Source organism: Falco cherrug, chromosome 13, assembly GCF_023634085.1.
Source record: "Falco cherrug isolate bFalChe1 chromosome 13, bFalChe1.pri, whole genome shotgun sequence".
NCBI lineage: Eukaryota > Metazoa > Chordata > Aves > Falconiformes > Falconidae > Falco > Falco cherrug.
The window spans coordinates 33253958-33272428 of record NC_073709.1 but is presented as its reverse complement, the minus strand read 5'-3'; the positions used below and the strand labels follow the sequence as shown (position 1 = coordinate 33272428).

The window sequence follows — 18471 nt, the reverse complement described above, 5'->3', positions numbered from 1 at the left end:
TATCTTGACCTTTTCTCCTGCCGCTATGTAAGTCTCTGTGAGATCTCTGTTTTTCCTACTGCTTTGGTAACTATGGTATTTTTGCACAAATGTACAGCTAAATCAAAAGCAGTAGTCAGCAAAGGCCATGGTCACAAAATAGCTGGAAAGAATCTCAGAGAAAGAGAGCACGAGAGTAAAAACTCTATCCATTGAATACATCAGAGGAAGGCAAAGGGAGGAACCAGCAACAGGAAAAACGGGATATGGAACAAAATTACATGGAGCAAACACTGTGAAAAACACAAATGCTATTTCCATCCTGACATTGGAGAAGCCTATTTCTTAGAAAAAGACACAAACTTTCCAGACGCTACAGAGAAGTTTGAATATTCACATTGCATAGAGGTAGCAGCATCCTGGGCTGAGAGAACAGCCTGTCCTGGATTCTGGTATTTTTTGGTGTTTGCAGGTGGCACTGGAGAGAACTACGGAGCTAGAGACAAAGCGTTTGAGTGCCATGAAGAATTTGTTCATGCAAATGCATTAACGTGTTCAACACTGCGCCTGGAAGGTCGGGCCAGGAACATCAATAGTATTGTATAAGAAAAGGAATATACAACATTGCCTAGTCTGAATCTTAAAGTGAGTAAGTTTGATGCTAAATGAAAGGGAAATAATATTATTATAAAATCTTTCATTAACCTTTCCCCTTTAACAGGACCGCAAGAACAACATCCATTTATAGCAGTGGAAAATTTACCCTTTCCAGTCCAATTTGCCCTGGAAGCACCACGCGATCAGTCACGGAAAATCCTGCTGTGCCACACACCATGTGTGTCAGTCAGGCACAGGCCAAATCCTGCCAACAGCCAAAGACAATTTTCCCGATGACCCCAGCCTGCTCTCCCAGTATTTCTGACCCTAGCATGACCATAACGCAACTCAATGCAAATGTTTCTGGTGTTGGCCAGGGTTTGCTTCTGTCTCCACCAGACATCCTGAGCAGTCAACTTTCTGTCATCTTTGTTCCTTAGGGCCACTGTGAACTGATAAGATGCCCAAGTATTTACAGTTTGTCCTACACCTCATCACTTCTTTTTTAACCCCAGGCAAAAATGTTCCATCGTCAGGCAATTTTGATTTTTTTCCTTGTACCTACTTGCCTTTTAATTGGTTTTGTGTGGTTTTTACTCATCACACTTCCTTTGCCCTCTTTTGTCATTTCCAACAGCTCTTGGTTTTTTAACTTTGGTTGGTTGCTTGCTTTTTTCTTACCACTTGGTGTACAGTACCCTTCGTGCCCAACCTGTCTCCTTTGCAATCTTCCAATCTCCTTCTTTCGGGCCCTTCTCTCATTCCTGCTTGCCTCCTCTAGCACTGCCTTCTGCACTGTTGAGAGCACGTAACTAGTAAGATGTAACAATAACACTAAGGACTCTCAAGACAGACTGTGGGGACTAAAGAGAAATAAACTGAATCAAGTTTTTAAACTACTAGTAATTAATACTACAATTTCTGGAAAGGGTAACTCTCACTTCTCTTAATAAAAGGTTTTTTGAGCTAGGCAGCTCAACAATAAAACTGCCCTGAAGAGTAAAAATACGAGCCATGTGGCACACTGCAGTGTTTGCTTAGTGGATCTCTCCAGCAGGTGCATCATTTGTGGTTTAAACACTGATGATTGCAACTACCTATCTGCAGCTCCGTACCACAGCTATCCCTCTGCTTTGATGCCTTAGGAATTCTCACCAACATTAACAATTATAGCAATTTTTGAATCAGAGTATATCTTCTGATTACTAGGAAATTATACCCTTATGAAAAGTAATATATTTTTAGTATACTTGGCACACTTTTAGTACAGCTAAGTATCTGTAGAATACTTGAATTATAGCAAGTATACTCATTTTTCATAAGTGTAGAGTGACACATTATAAAACAAATTATTATAATCAGAGATTTTCTTGAAGCTATCAAAGGGCTTGATTCAAAATGGGACAAGTTCTTCCTAGTACCCTCAGCCCGCATTAGCGGTTAGTGGGAGCTGAGGGCACTCAGCACCTTTGAGGGAAGTTCCCGTGTAAGACCCAATCCTGCAGCTGTGCAAGATGCAATTTCTTTGATTGCTTCTGCTAATTTGCATACTACAGCTATGATTCGGGCACACTGACAGATTACACTAGAACATCCTGTTGTTCTGCCAGCCTTACGGACTTGCTATAAGGCTGGTTTGCAATTTGCGAGGTCTTTGGAAAAGACCCTGTTTTTTACCCTGGGCCACACACTACAGAGACTATTCAGAAGCTCTGCTAACACATACGGGTCCTGAAAACACCGATACACCTAGACAGCTCTGTGACCTTAGCAAAGAGGACGAGGAAGGTGATGACTGGTGCTGAGGAATGGATTTCATGGAAATTTATACAAATGACACACAAATGCTATTCATATAAATTCCATATGAATTACATCAGATTCATAGGAGTAGGAATTTAGCGAGATTTTTAAAGGAATTATGGGAAATTATATGAGCAACATTTATAAAACACTGTTAAATGTCAAGAGTTTTTTGAAAGAAATAGTAAGCAAAAAAAATCAGGGTTTAAAATAATCTACCCTGGAGACTGCAACAAAATATTAACCCCACATCTGATTACACTGGGATTTCTTACACCTTTCTTTCAAGCAAGTGATCCCACAGACAGTTGTGGGATGACACAAGTTTCCAAGTTCTTTTGGTGACTGTTGTCCACTCAATGGCAACACACAACAGTTTTCTGTTCTCTTCAACTCTCCTTATCTAAAGGATTGCCTATACTTTACTGCTTAAAAACTGTTTTAAGACATTAAAACCCAAACATTTAAACTGAAGCAGGCTTAGCTATTCTAGATTGATCTAGCTCCTCCTATTTTTGCAATCAAAGGCATTTAGTCGCATGTTATTTATGTGTATTCTTAAGCTCTAACCTATAAGGATGGCCTTGAAATGTATGTGCTGCATGCATAAATATTTGGTATATGTTATGTCATGTTACCACATAAAGATTCACAGAATATAATCACTTTTTTGACATCTGAACATAGGGGTTTCTTTTGAAATTGGAAAGATTTTTAATATGAGAGTGACTTCCAATTTTACAAAAAATTCACAGCGTTGATGTTCATATCAATCCTACCAATTCCTTCTATAAAGAAAATTCTACAACCACCTTCTTATTAACAGCATTAATACCAAACCAAATGCACTTTGGAAGCAGTTGATTTAACAGTTCTCTGTTTCACCATGCTTTGCCCAGCTGACTGATACAGGCTGCCAAACCCAGATATATATATTGAGAAGGACATTTTGCACCACTTTGATTTCTTCATGGAGCTTTGGTGAGAAAACCATTGCTACTTGTTTCATATCATAATCCATTCTGAAACCCACTGAAGATTTCATCAACAGGGCTAGCTGATAAATGAGTTTCTGTACAGCTCAGAAGAGCTAATACGGGGTCTTTCATTATAGATTTCTCCTGGCGATGCATACTGCTGTGCCCATCAGTCAAGCCTTGTGCACAACAGGAGTTAGAACTGGTATGTGTGAAAGTGTACTGTATCTTCAGCTCTGAGACTTCAAGCCATCAGACTATAGTTTTTTGTCACTAAGGATGTCTTTTTAAATGCACTTTAAGGATTTTTGAGGTCTTAGTAGCTCCTGTATTCTTCACACTACATTTTCCTCTATGATGATTATGTTGTAATACATTTACCTTCACACTCATCAACTTTTCCTCTCATTTAATGAAAAAAAACCCACAGGTTGGATATGCAACTCATGGTAAGTAACAAAACTTTTAGTTCAGTGTCTCAGACATTTTTCATATATGTAGAAAGCATCTATGTTTATGCTTTGAACTATTAAGCAGTTGAGTTTTTCTTAGTGCTTTAAGCAATTCCCTGCAATGAAGCTACCAGGCCAAAAAAAAAAAATAAAAAAAAAATGGTGTCTACATTAATCTCTAAAGCTATAATTAATCTCTGAATTTTAATCTTGGGGATCAAATAGGGATCTTCAGCAAGGTGTTACTTATTTCCAATATTAGAGTAAATACAAGGAAGTACTTCTTTCCAAGGAAAAACATCTGTAAGCCTTGAAATGGTTTGTGGTCAGCTGAGATTTTGAACTTACAGGAGTCCACAAATACCTTCTGATCCTCAGGTATACTTACACATTTTCTGATTGTGTTTGTTTTCTTTGGACAAAACTACTTCTGGAGCCCAAAAGCCACCTATATGAGTCTCTAGTCTTCTCTTCGTGACTAGAATATTATGTCACTAAACACAGCTGTTACCTTGTGAAACAGCAGAAAACTTGGAAATATAATTAAATGCCAGTACTGAGTATAAGATCAATAAATATTTTAAATCCTCGTAAGTATGTTCCTTTATTATTTCTCCATTCAGAACTGGTTTTAAGCAAGTTTTTGACACCTTAATCCTCCAAAGTTAGGTATATGGCAGTTCAAAAAATGCATTATCTGGAGAAACTATCAAATCCAATCCACACATAGTTAGTTGCCTCTCTCAGTTCTGTTTTCTGGATTCAAACAGATGTCTCAGCCAGCTACTCCCAGTACTGTACTTGATTATTTGCTGCAATTCATTTTGTTGAACCGTACAGTTTCGTCGCTCTTTTACTTCATGATCTTCAAGAACTCCAAAGTTTTCTTCAATTATTTTGAACCAAGCAAGCGAGGACTTATGTCATGTGCTTCCTTCCAAGACAAGTATCTTTAAAATTCTTCTTACTTTAGATTTACCTATACTTTCTTCACCCTTCACCCACAGCTGAGATTGCTCAGTAATATGGCAATTAACAGGCAGAAATTACCCCTTTCTTCCTCCATATCTCTGTAAACGTCCCTGGCTGTACCCAGACACAGACAATGGCACGCTGCTCCATCAGTGCTGCTGCACATCTGTGTCCCCTGCCTGTTCTTCACTCGGGGCCAAGCTCAAAAGGGATCACTGAGTTGTTCAAGAAAGCATTACTGGCTGTCCTCTAAAAAAACTTGTATGCAAACATGTGAAGGGTCAACTTCCTAGTGGGTCTGAAGCTCTTCTCCAAGTTTCGGTTTGGTATAGAAGGATTAGCATGATAGCCCCAAAGAAGGGAAAGATGCCAGGCGTATGTGGAGCGATGGTAACCAGAACAGAGCTCTGACATACCCCAAAGAACTAGTCACCCCATTATCAAACATTAAGCTGGACCACTTCCACAAAGAAACAGGTTTTCTCTTTCAAACCTCTAAAAAAAATACTGCCGTCTCTGTCCCAGAAATAACTTTCTCCCTTCACATATCTTTCTCATGTCTGCCCAGTTAACCAGCGCTCTCTGGAAGCACCTCCAGTTTGATTTTAATTGGGGGTGGGGGGGTGGGGGGGGTGTCTCAGCAGAATCATTCTTTTTTCTTCTGCACCTCCTTGCCTGATTGCTTCCTTTTTTATTAGCTCTGACAGCCATGCCAACTGCATGTGCGTGCCTCAGAGACAGCTCCAGCATTCACTTCAGCTTGCCAACAAATCTCTTATTTAAAATTACAACTGTGGGACAATTTCACATGTGTACTTTTTAATGACTCAAAGTCACTTTGTTCTGACAATATATATCCCTCCAAAAGGTCTCAGGCTTGCAAGTTGGGTAATGTACTGCATTTCCTCTGACAGAAAATATGATTGGTTTGTTTCCAAGAATATCATTGCTACTTTTATCTCTTTACTTTTCAAAACCTATAAATATTTTGGTATAAAACAGAACGTTAATTTATGCAGAAGAAAGTCAGGTTGCTGTAAAGCCATGTGCTGCTTTGCTGCTTACAAGATATTCCATACGTTTGTCAAGCTGAAAGACCTACAAAGAGAGATGGTTTGGAAGTCATGCCTCTTCTTTTTTTTTTTTTTTCCCTTCCTCTATTTTTTTTTTTCTTCTTTTTTTTTTTTTGTGTGTGCTGCTTCAGAATGAATCAACTATGACACCATATGCTGCAACAATTGCCGAGAATGACAAAAGTAATACGTTCTTCTAAAACTCAGTGAAAAAAAACACTGTTAAATTAAGGAAATTGTATTCTCCCTAAATCTCCCTCTATTTTCCTGGCTCACTGAATGGCTCATTGCTTTATTTCTACGCAGGCTCTTCCCAACGCTGCTATCACTGTGGCAGGCTTCTTACTATGGAGAGATTTAGAGGAACACGAACATCCTCTGGCTATAGCTGGAGTAACTGAGCTGTCCCCCAGTCTGAAGGTGGAAGAATCCTCCCGCTGTGCCAGCGTTCCCAGGGAGGACTGGGCTTTGGCTTCGACACTTCCCATCACAGAGGGTAAGAAGCTTTACCACGTGTTCATCATAAGCATAATAAAAACGAGGCCACAGTGAGCCAATACTATTTTTTAGATTATACACATCCACACACACGTGCACACACTAAATACTAAGTCCTATCAGGTTACAATTCTGCTTCTTTAAAAATGTGTCTCACTTATCATGTTGCAGCCTACAATTTATATGCTTTTCATAGCAGAAGAGATACTTGCTCCTTGCTCTGCTTACACAGGTCTAGTTACTAGAACTGTCGAGAGAAATTCTCACTCTATTTGAAAATAACTGGATACGGATATCATCTGGCTGAACAAAAGGGATGTCTGATTATGCTGTAAGTACTGAGGATACACTGCATATCTAGCAATTCTCATTACTTAACATGTTGCTTGGTTACCTCATCAAACTTGTCATCTGCGAGGAAGCCTGCTTCATAATTTAAAAAAAAAATAATATCGTAAGGCTAAGTCCTCTGGGACTGTGGTGGCAGAATGTTGGGGCTTTTTTTAAACTTTTTTTTACATTATTTCTGAAGTTTCAGTTCAAAGCTAAGTTGCTACGTTCACATTATGGACAACAAAAAGTATGGTTGCACAGAGCATGCTAGAAAAATTCTGGGATGCACAATACTGGAGTGCTCTTGTGACTCTTAGCGTGACAAACATCACACTGTTTTTCCAAAAGTTGCCAGAACCTTGGCTAAGGTGCCATGCAAATCCCTTAGGATCAAGTCATCACCTTTCTGTAGGCGACTGAGCACAGACTTCGAAGGCCACCAACCAGCCAGAACCCGGTGTTTGGCACGGTCAGGCACTCTCCACACGGATCTGGAGGAGCCTTTCATTTCTCGAAGAGTTTGCGACCATTTGGAGGCAACACCCAGGCGGCAGGTGGAGTGCAACACCCGCAGCAGCGGGGGGTCCCGGCGCTGCTCCCGGGGCTCCTGGGCTCCTCCAGGGTCGCGCCCTGCTGGCGTCCATACCTCCATCTTCCCGCTGTGCAGAACCCGGCGAGGTGAGGGGTGAGGGGGCTGGGAGACCGACAGCACCGACAATAGCAACAACAATTAAAAAAGTGAAGCAAGGCAGGAGGAGTTTGGGGGGGTGCTGGCAGCGGTGCTGCGAGCCCCCGCGGGGTTCCTCCCCCGCAGCCGCGCCCCCGCCGTCCGGCGGCACCGGCCCCCCAGCCCAGCGCAGCCAGCGCCCCGGGGTGTGCCCGCGTGTGTGTCCCCACCTCGGGGACCCCCGGGTCCCCCACCGCCCCCGGCGCGTCCCCCGGGAGCCGGGGCGGGGCGGGGGCTGCAGCGATCGCGGCGCCGCCCCCGGCGGGCAGACGGGCGCGGCGGCGTCACGCAGCGGCACCGCCCCCCCCCGCTCCCGGCGGCCGCCCCCGCCCGCTGCCGCCGCCGCTGCTGCCGCGCACCCGCAGCAGCGCCCGCTCCGCCGGCAGCGGCAGAGGCAGCCCCAGCCCCGGTGCCGGCCCCGGCCCGGCCGCGGCCCCCGCGCAGGTAAGGCGCGTCCGCAGCGCGGGCGGAGCGCAGCCGCGGAGGACGAGCCCCGCTTTGCCGCGGGGGAGCCGGTGGCGGCGGCGGAGGAGGTGGAGGAGGAGGAGGAGGAGGAGGAGGAGGAGGAGGAGCGAGAGGCTGGTGGGTTTGCGTGCGGCGTTGTGGAGAGGTAGATGGCGAAGAGAGGAGATGGTGGAGCGGAGGGAGAAGTTAAAGGTTGGATGCGGTAATTTATTATCCCTTGCTAAGGCGGGAGGAGGAGGAGGAGGGGAGAGGGGGTCTGTGAGACTTAAGGAATAAGATCGATCTGCTGCATGTTTTCCCTGGCGTGAGGTGCCTGGGTGGAACGCGAAGCCGGGGCGGCGGTGGGGATGACTATCGCAATATTACTGTTATTTATCGGCGACGGGGTGGAGGAGGCGAGGGGTCTGCGCGGGGGGTGCGCTGGTAATTCGGGACATTTTCTATTGTGAGGCAGAAGAAAGAGGGCATCCGGCTTCCTCGGTACGTGTTTCAAACTGTTCGGGTTCCTGCTGATGGTATGCGTTTTGGAAGAGGTAGAAATGATATCAATAAGCCTATTAAAATAAATACATCTGTAGGCTGGGAGGGTAGCAAAATCGATCATTTCAGCCGCTTAGGAAAGAATTTGATTCTAGAAATTACGTAGAAATGAAAGGAAAAGATTAATGATGCTGTTAAGTCTGCTTTTGAATTAGAGCGCTTCTTCCTCTGGCTGCAGCAAGGTTGTTTTTCAGATCCTTTTATTTCATCCGGTAATTTGTGAACTCTCTGGTCTTCCCCGCGCCCAGAGACAATGCTGTGTATTTCATCCGATAAGGATTCTGCCAAGGATTGTGCATGCCAACAGACCTGGCATTTATTAAGGTTTTATTGACCTATGGGTGTCTCTCTCTCCCTTTTTCTAATTTAAAAAGGCTCAATCGGGGCACCTGTGACTAAATCATAATTTTCGAAGAAAAAAAGATGGTTGTAGAGGGGTGGGAGAAGCATATTAATTCACCGGCGAGGCGCTGAATGCAATAGCTGCATTTGTGTTGGTTTGTGTATATTTCTCGCTACATACATGTGTATACATATATACATTGCTGGGAGGGATGTCTGGTACCTAAGAGCCCATTGGAGAGATATATGTTAATAAATTGTCCTCTTCTGAGAATGGAAGTGTCCCTCTGCTTTGGAAATGACTAGACAAGACTGTGCTGTTTATTGACAGTGTGTGAATTATATCGGCAGTAATAAATAAGCAATTGTTTAGGGGTTTTTGTCCTGGGGTCTTTCTCCTTTCTTTTTCAGTCTTTCCCTCTCTGTTTCTTTTTCTGTTTCCTTTTTTACTCTTTTTATCCCCCTTCCTCTCCCCCTCTCCATTCCCTCCCGCCCCCCCCCCCCCCCCCCCCCCCCCGTTTTCTTTTGCCTTTCTCCTTCTCCCCCATGCCGCTGCTGCGTGTGTGTGAGCGAGAGGGGCAGGCAGGCGCCGCAGCCAGAGGCAGGCAGCGGGCAGGGATGCTCCCGCGATGGGATCTCGGGATCCTCGGGAGGTGGGATCCCCGCTCGGCGGCTCTCCGCGGACACCTGTAGGGATCGCTCTGGCACGCAGGGCGGGCGCGCACTCGCACACTCACTCACACTCACACTCACGCGCGTCCTTGCCCGGCTTCCCTCCCTCCCTCCTCTCCTGCGCCCCCCACCCCCCGGCAGACACCACGGGCTCCTCCTGGCACCCGCCCGCCCCTGCGCCCTGCGCTCACGCAGCCGCGACTCCCGCCCCGCGCACCTTGCGCCCCCCGCGCCCCCCTCCCCGCATTTCCTCCCCACCCACCGCTTCCCGCGAGTGACCGGCCCGGTCCCAGCTACCCGGTAACCCTCGTGAACGCACACCCACGCGCTATCCCGCGCCCCTTCCCCACATACCGACGTGCAGCGCCCCCCCCCCCCCCCCCCCCCCCGCTCCTCCACGCACCCGGACCCCCCTCTCGCCTTCCCCTTCCACGCAACCTGCTCCTTGCAAGTCATTTCTCACGCCACCCTCCGGGAACCCACGCCGTGTCTCACACCCCCACCCCGCACCCAGCCCTCCGCAGCCCCCCACGCACCCCAAATCCCGCTCCCCAGCCACGCCATCCCCTCCGCCGCAGCGGGGCCCGGCTACCGCCCGCAAACCCCCTCCCCGCCCCTTGGTGCACCCACACGGGCTCCCCACTCGTGCATATGGTGGCTCCCACCCGTGTCCGACCCCAGGGGGGTGGGGAGGCTGCGGGACACCCCCCTGCCCGGAGCGGCGGGGTCGGCGGGCGCGGGGAGCGGGGGGCCCCGTCGGGCCGCGCAGGGCGGAGCTGTCCAGGGTGCTGAGGCCGGAGCGGCTCGGCGCGGTGCCGTAAGCGAGCGTCGCCCCTGCCTGCAGCCACCGCCGGCCCCAGAACGGTGCTAATTAGCGAGCGGGGCTGCCGGCGGCTCCGGGCACCGCGTTTTGCAGAGGAACTGCCTGAAATCCCTCGGCTGGTAGCGGTATTGCGAGCGGTGGCTGCTGCTGGGGGGCAGGGAGGGCGGGGAGGGGGGGAAACTTGGGGGCTCTGCACTGCCCGGTTCTGGTTGGGCATGGTTGGCCTCTGCCCACCAAGTTTGAGGGTTCTCCTTGCCTGCCTTTCACTGCTCTTGCCCACCTCGCGTGTGACAAATAATAAAAATAAATGTGTTGACATTTAGAGGGATGAAATTAAATATAAAGAGAGAGTAGGAGGTGACTTAGCAGCTCTGAACGTGTCAGGTGCAGGCAGCTGAGGTGTGTGCCTGTTTTAAAGCAGGTTTCACCCTGGCAGGCTCGTCTCTGCCCCCTCTCCGCACGCACAAACACGCACACCAGCCCAGCAAGGGGCTCTGCAAAAGCTCTGGACACGATATTCTGCCTGCCGGAGTGCTGCCAGCTAAGAAATGGGAGGAAGGTGAAGGGGAAGCAGTGGGTGAGGGAGGTGTTGGAGATCCTCTCCTCCATCAGGAGAGAGCTGCTAATACACACCTTCCAGAAAAGATATAGCGGCTTGGGGGAGAAAAAACAGAGAGGGGAGCCTCTCTGCTGAAATGCTTTGAATGCAGAGACCTCTTCAGAGGAAGAGAGTGAACTGTGGTATATGTATTATTTTTAAAATGAGGAGTTGTCCTCTTAAATAAGGGCAGCTGAGTAAACATACATAAAATAATACTGCAACCCATTTCAGAGGACTAACACCTGGGATTAGCTGATCTGCATTGTGAATAATGTCAGCATCAGAGCTGGCTTGAGTTGGATTTTCCCTGCCTTAACAGAGAATATCAGCTGCAAAAGAAACCAGGGGACAGAGAAAAATGTGGTTTGAAATTTTCAAAAAGCCTTCTAAGAAACCATCGCAATTCTTCCTCACCCCATGAAAATAAACCAGTAGGTGTGCCATCTACAGTGAAGTCTGCCAGTTCTTGCTGGGAGCTCTGTCCACTTTATATGGTTTTGAGCTGTATTAGAAAGAACTAGAACTGGGCTTGGTAGCATCGTCTGCATGAATAGGACCCTATAGCTTCACAAGTGCCAGCTATTTCCATAAACAAAACAAATTGCAGAATAAACACCCCCTTTTCTTTTTAACATCGTCCTTGTAATAATAAAACATGCTGCTAAAATATTAGAAAGTTTTGGAAAGGTAAGTAGTTTACGTATAGATTATACCATAAAAGTGTAATCTAGTATAAGCATATAACATTAAGATTTAGGTATAGCGCTGCAAGTTGTTATGATTTCTCAGTAACTCCAAAATTACAGCAGCAGTTCATTTTTCTAATGTTGAACAGCAGCTGAAATGAAAAATTAATCACAAATGTCTGCTATTTATCAACTTTATGATTTACATGTTATTAGTCGTCATTTCATACTATTCTGTTTCAATTCATTGCAGATTAGAAACAAAAACAATAGAGGAAAATCACCCCCCTGGATCTGAGCCGTGGCCTTTTGCAAGCAAACAGAAGAGGAGCTGTCAGGCTTTGCATGTCAAGTAGCCACTCGGCTGTTTGACAGCTTCTGGGTTTCAACCCCATTGGGATTGAGGCAGCTCAGGAAACCACGAGTGATGAGTCCTGTCGTCTGCTGACGCTGCTCCAGCACCATGGCAGACACTCCGTGATATGACAAGAGGATCCGTCCTAGGGAGGCAGCGCTGGGATCAGTAATTGGCTTCCTGGGAAACTACAGCTGGTGGAGAGGATGTAAAAAGAGGTGCGCACACGCCGGGATATTGCTACAGTCTTGCCGAGCTGGTGGATCCGCTTGGAGGAGGGTTTTGCCACCGATCTTGGTTTTTCTCCCGGTTTGGTAATGTTGGCTTTGGGGAGAATTTCTGCTGACTCACCTGCCCCTGGACACCTTTTGCAAATCCCAGCTGACCAGTGAAGAGACCCAACGGCGCCTTCCCTGCACCGCAGGTCCCCTCCAGTGGCCCCTGATCGCATCCCCCACCCAACCCCACCCCACAGAGTGCCTGCAGCCCCCCGCCCCGGGGAGTCCCCCGCCGTGACCCCCGCACCCGGGGCGGGGGTGAGCGTGCCTGAACCTCCCAGCCTAGCCAGTGCCCACCAAGATTTTACCCTGTCTGCCACCGGGGCCCTAGTGCCGCCCCCCGCCAGCCCTGCCGCCCCGCTCGCCCGCCCCAGGCCGCGCAGGATGGGGGCGGTGCTGGTGCGGCGCGGGGGCTGCCTGCTGCTCTGGCTGGCCCTGCTGTTGGGCTGCTGGGCTGAGCTGGGCAGCGGGCTGGAGTTCCCGGGGGCGGAGGGCCAGTGGACCCGCTTCCCCAAGTGGAATGCCTGCTGTGAGAGCGAGATGAGCTTCAACATGAAGACGCGCAGCTCCAGCGGGCTGGTGCTCTACTTCGATGATGAGGGCTTCTGCGACTTCCTGGAGCTCATCCTCACCCAGGGCGGGCGGCTGCAGCTCAGCTTCTCCATCTTCTGCGCTGAGCCCGCCACCCTGCTCTCCGACACGGCAGTCAATGACAACCTCTGGCACGCCGTCGTCATCCGCCGCCACTTCAAGAACACGACATTGATCATTGACCGGGCCGAGGCCAAGTGGGTGGAGGTGAAGTCCAAGCGGCGGGACATGACTGTCTTCAGTGGGCTTTTCTTAGGAGGCCTCCCGCCAGAGCTGCGGTCAGCGACGCTAAAGCTGACACTCTCCTCTGTCAAGGACCGGGAGCCCTTCAAGGGCTGGATAACGGATGTCCGAGTCAACTACACGCAGGCGTCGCCGGTGGAGAGCCAGGAGGTGAGGCTGGACGATGAGCAGAGCCGCCTGTGTGCCAGGGAGGACGTCTGCCTCAACGGGGGCGTCTGCTCCGTGCTCAACGACCAGGCCGTCTGTGACTGCTCCCAAACGGGCTTCCGGGGGAAGGACTGCAGCGAAGGTAAGGTGCCATTTCAGCTCGCCCCATGGCCCCCCTCCCCATTGCTCTGTGGAGGGGACGGGTAGGAGGCCAGGCCTGCATGGAGTTTCATCTGTATGAGTGGATGTCCCTCCCTCCCCTCTTTCCCCACCGCATTCCTGGCTCCCCTGTTCCCACCTTCCCCTCCCTGTCCTCCACGTGTCTCTGTGGCCAGCCATGGTGCCATCACTCTTCTGTTCTCTGTGAGGCTGGGTGAGAGGAGGAAGAGGAGGAGGACTCTATTTGGGTGTCTTCCAGAGGCAGGGTGCGATTTGGGGTTGTCCTGGGTCCTGGGTCCCAGCTGCCAGCCAGGTGGGAGGGGGTGGCCGACATCACACTCAGCTGGAGTTGACAGAGGGGACACGGGCACACTTGTCACAAGCAGCTGGTGGCAATTCTGGGAGTGGGGAAAGCGCCACCGGGGAGAATTTTACTGGGTTAAGTGCAAAGATGAACTGGGTTTATTTTTGTGGGGTAGGGGAGACCCAGAGTCCACTTTGTATTTGATACTTGCCTCTGCTATGTTGTTGAAATGAAATAAAATCAGTGATTTATTTGTGAATTCCTTAAATTGTTACTGGGGAGGAGTGGGATTAAACAGAGGATTATGTTTTTACACGAATGTGAACGATACTGCTTTGCAATGTGTTTAGCAATTCACCATGCCAGTCAGACAGGAAGAATGTAAAAGGGCAAGGGGGGAGTACGGACTCCGAGACCACGAAATTACTGAACAGTTGCAGCCAGGAAGAGGGAGCTTAGAAAAACAGCAGTTTCCTGAATCCCATCTACAAATAAATCACTGGGTAAAATAAGATTCATATTCAGTGCCCATTGTTTTTGGCGAATGGAAGGAGTGTGAACATTTACTTTGCAGATGCATGTAGGAGTCTTTTCTTTTTTTTAATTATTATTATTATTGTTTTGCTAGTAAATGTACCATTGCTTGCAGCTCCTTAAGCATAGAAATTGCATATGTTGTGTACCTAGAACAGGACGTAAAGGTGTACGAGTGAAATAAGAGCAAATGTTATCGAAGGAAAATATAATTTTCATGTCAAAATTGGAAAGCAAAGACCTAGGTTTAAAATATGAAAGGTAAATATAAATAAGATATTTTCAAGGCCAAATGAAGATCTTCACTGAGTAGCTGCATGACATTTATGGCTGAATAATTTGCCTTTAGCATTTCTATCAGATTTCACTCATTATGAGAAAGAAAACATCATTTGTGACTGTGCTTTATTATGTAACACCTTCTGTCCTTAGTTGTCAATACTCAAAACGCTACAGTCATTCTGCATCCTGTTTACTTTATCAGCTGTTTATCTCTCATCTGCCATTCGTAAAAAATTTCAAACCCTATTAGCATTTTAAAATATTTTTTAATAAGTAAAGAGCAAATGATAGTGTCACAAAATAAGGCGTTGTACTTTCAATAGCACCTAGTCCCAGAAACTGTAAAATGAAAAATCTTTTATGTTAAGAAGATCATATCAATGGGTTTAATATTTGGATGCAAATTTTTAATACGTGGTACTACATAACATATAGGTGTATGTAAAATGTGGAGTTGTCTAAGCATCTTTGAGTTAGGCCCTTGAGTTGTAAACTAAGAGAAAATTATGAGATGCAGCAGCTTGGTTAAAGCAACAATGTTAATTTATATATTATTACACATTTATATGCCCTTTACATTAAAACATAATTTATTTATTTGATGATCTTTTGAACGTGTAATATTTATATGGAAAAACTCATATAATTGCACGTAGTATCAGACAGAGAAAATCTTTACGTAATAATAAGTTCAATAGCTATTTTTAAGGAATATTTTAATGTTGAGATTGAATGTTATTGAAATACATATATATGTTATATATATTTAAAATGTATAGAGCTTATAAGAATATGACAATATTTAGAACCCCCAAAATTTAGGATGAAATGCTGGCTTCATGTAAATACTGGTGGGTTTACAGTTGACCTCAGTGGGATCAAGATTCCCCTCATGTGTCCGCTGACCACTGAGAAGCCTTATAGAATAATAGAACAAATATAGAATAAAAAGAGTTATAATTTTAGCGTACTCTCTCAAAGAAGGATCGTAAAGTATTCAGATTCTGATTTCATTTGAAACAGGGGGCAACTTTTCCACTGACAGCCATATACATGGAACTAGTCCTACAGTTTATATCTGTTGATTGAGAAAAGATAGTAACTGAAATTCCCATCAGTCAGGTTTTGATGAAGGGATTAGTAGCTACTCATATTTGCTAAGAAAGATGTTCAACTATTTTATTAATTATTTAATATGCAAAGGAACAGAAAAGGCAAAAGGGCAAGTAAAACCATTAAGTCTGCCAAGAAGGAAACCCTGGCTGTTTTTTTGTTCTTTGTAGCCAACTTAGAAATTATACTGTTGTATTCTGATCTTTTGTTCCCGGGATGTGTAAATTTCCCACAAACCTTAGTAAGCGATTGCCATTGCTGAAGGATGGAGAATCATCTCAGACTGCAATGATCTGGAGGGATCTTTTGAGTTTTCACTCTTTCTCTTGTTTTTTGACTGAAAATAGTTTAAATGGGGAAAAAAGCCCAACTTTCCATTTTTACTTGAAATTGTAACTGCATGTCCGGTTACATTTACAATGCTACCTTTTCTTTAAAGGTAAAAGATTGTCATTAAATTCTATTTTCCTTGGATTATTTTTATAATTTTTTGTTGTTGTTTGTTTGGATTTAGTGTCGCTCAGCATCTCTGCAATCTGGTGAGATGACAGTTTGTCCCACAATATAATGAGGACTTTAGGAATCAATAACAACAACAACAAAGAAAACCTTTCCAAAATTTTCTGTCCTGACTTGCACATTTGAGAGATTAGAAATAATTGATTTAGAGTCAAAGTTTCATGCCTGAGGATGCAATTTTTAAGAGAATTTAAGTTACTTTCAGAAAAAAATCTGATAGGATTTTTTTTGTTTTCTTTTCAGATTTTCATCTTTGAAAATCTCATTAATTTTTCCTGAAGTAAAATTTTCTTATAAGAATGAAGTTTAGCCAAGCTTATTTGTTTTGGAAAACTCCTAGTAATACATTATCCCCAGTAGGCTTAACTGTTCTTCTACCCATCTAAATCAGGAGTAGCTTCATTTGTGTTATCTGAACTACACCAGCGTTAAGAACAGTGTAAGCTAGGAAAGAATCAGATCTATCTGATATTTCTGCCATGCCCTCTGCTCGAATAAGATTCAGACTCTTGTCAGTGGGAGCTCTGGCATGAGTCACAGGAAAAGGACTGGAATTTTGCTTGAGTATCAAGGGTGTGCAGTCCAGAGTATTGATAAATGTGATCTGTAGCAGTTCTGTTGTCAATGAGTCCGTGTGCTTATGAGTAGAGGACAAGAGCCTTCTAAAAGAGAAAATAAAATCTCTATTTAGTGCTGAAGAAAGGGTATGTTATTGAGAAGAGAATATATGCAAGGGAATATTATTTCACATAGTAATAGTGACTCAGCAGAAGGTAAATACACAAAATTATGATAAATTTTGTTAGAAATAAGACTAGCATTAAAATAAAGCCTGATTGTCATATCGGTTTTCTGATGAATTTTTGACATACATCACAATCTTCTGTTCAGTGAAAATTATATTATTCCCTGAAATGACTCAAATTGGTATGGCTTGATTCTGAGATAGGGAAAGCTGTTAATTAAAAAGATTGATCTTTAAAATCGGATTTTCAGTGAATTAAGTCAGGGTCCTAGAAGGTGGGGAGAATACATGATTCATATCAGTGAGCCTCCATATTCCTCTTTTCATTTTACTCCTTATGTTCAAACTTCGGAATAGCACACACACACGCACACACACACACACACACACACGTTTTAAATATTAAATTAATCAAATAGTGAGCCTCTGGCTTTAGACAAAAAAATGTGTATAAATTTCCTTTCATCCTCATTTATATAAAAATAACCTTGTCTAGTATCCTGTCTGAGAAAGCAGGTGGATACATTTGAAGCAGGAAATAAAACCCACATAGCACACTTTGATCTGGGAGAATTTTCTCACTAACCCTAGCTTCTTGTCACTCCATGCTCTTCTGCTTTTCTGTATCTGAAACTTCTTGAAAAAAACTGCATACAGGATAATTTATCTTTTTAAAATATATCTTGCCTACCTGCCTCAATATTCATATGTTATGGAGACGATTACTCTATGAATTCAGAGTATTCCCGTTTAGAACATATTTTATTTTAACTGTTCCACTGAGTTTCTGTTTTGTGAGAAAAATGAGGACTGTTCATGCAGCTGTTCATTGTAAGAGATATTCTTCCTTGTCAGATATTCAGAAGTTTGATGCCAGCTATGGTTTGAACTGTGAAAGTGATTTTTAAGGAAGAGAATTCCAGATGTCTCAGGCTAGCCAGCATTTAGACTTGTTTGTTTGGGTTCTGAATATATTACATCAATCTTTGTTGTGTGCATTTGCTTCTCCATGTTAACTTTTTTTAAAAAGTCATCCAATATTTATATCTTTTTTTTTTTTTCATGTTTTAATTCATTTAATTCTCTTATGCCTTAAATAAAACATATAAACATATTTTGGCATTAATTATCTCTTGCAAGATATGTGTTTGAGTTCAAAGAGATGCTGTTGAATTCATTGCCTAAAGTCAATCTCAACAGAGTAGCCACCACAGTCTTTATCCTTCTTGAACAGTTAGCTAAATATACGTTGGGCTAGTAAATACTGTGAGCAAAACTTTCATTTTGATTTGCACTTCAGAATCTTTATCTACAACAGGCGTTTCTAGTACGTGATCTGTATTTCTTCTGCATGCTGAATTTCTTGCCAGTGCCAATGGCCACTGGGGTGATGTTGATTTAGGAGAAGGGCTAGAAATCCATGGGAAATTATGTTAAGGTTCCGTTGCGTTTAGCGATGATTTGATTATTTTAACACTAAATTTTGTATTTTTAAACAGTGACTTTGTTTTCAGGGTAGAATCTTGAGGACAGATAGTAAAATAATCCCAAAGTCTTTCTAAAGTGTTAAATCTGTGGCCCTTGCATTTAGTCGCATGAAAACAGAATCCTTATGTCAGTTTAAAGCAGAATTTTGCATCAGTTTCCTAATGCAATTTGAT

General features: G+C 44.9%; 1 protein-coding gene across 20 annotated transcripts in view; it reads left to right on the top strand.

Annotated features, from left to right (window-relative positions):
* The first annotated feature begins 7721 nt into the window (after positions 1–7721).
* NRXN1 (neurexin 1) overlaps positions 7722–18471 on the top strand; it is a 730807-nt gene continuing 720057 nt past the window's right edge. For 18 of the 20 annotated variants that reach the window (XM_055725508.1, XM_055725507.1, XM_055725514.1 and 15 more), the window contains exons 1-2: positions 7977–8068; positions 11794–13296. In XM_055725508.1, coding sequence (XP_055581483.1) covers positions 12558–13296 — 739 coding nt within the window. In that variant the 5' untranslated portion in view covers positions 7977–8068; positions 11794–12557. Of the gene's footprint in view, positions 7856–7976; positions 8079–11793; positions 13297–18471 lie in introns of those variants that run through there. The other 2 variants (XM_055725490.1, XM_055725491.1) reach the window with 2 other exon arrangements.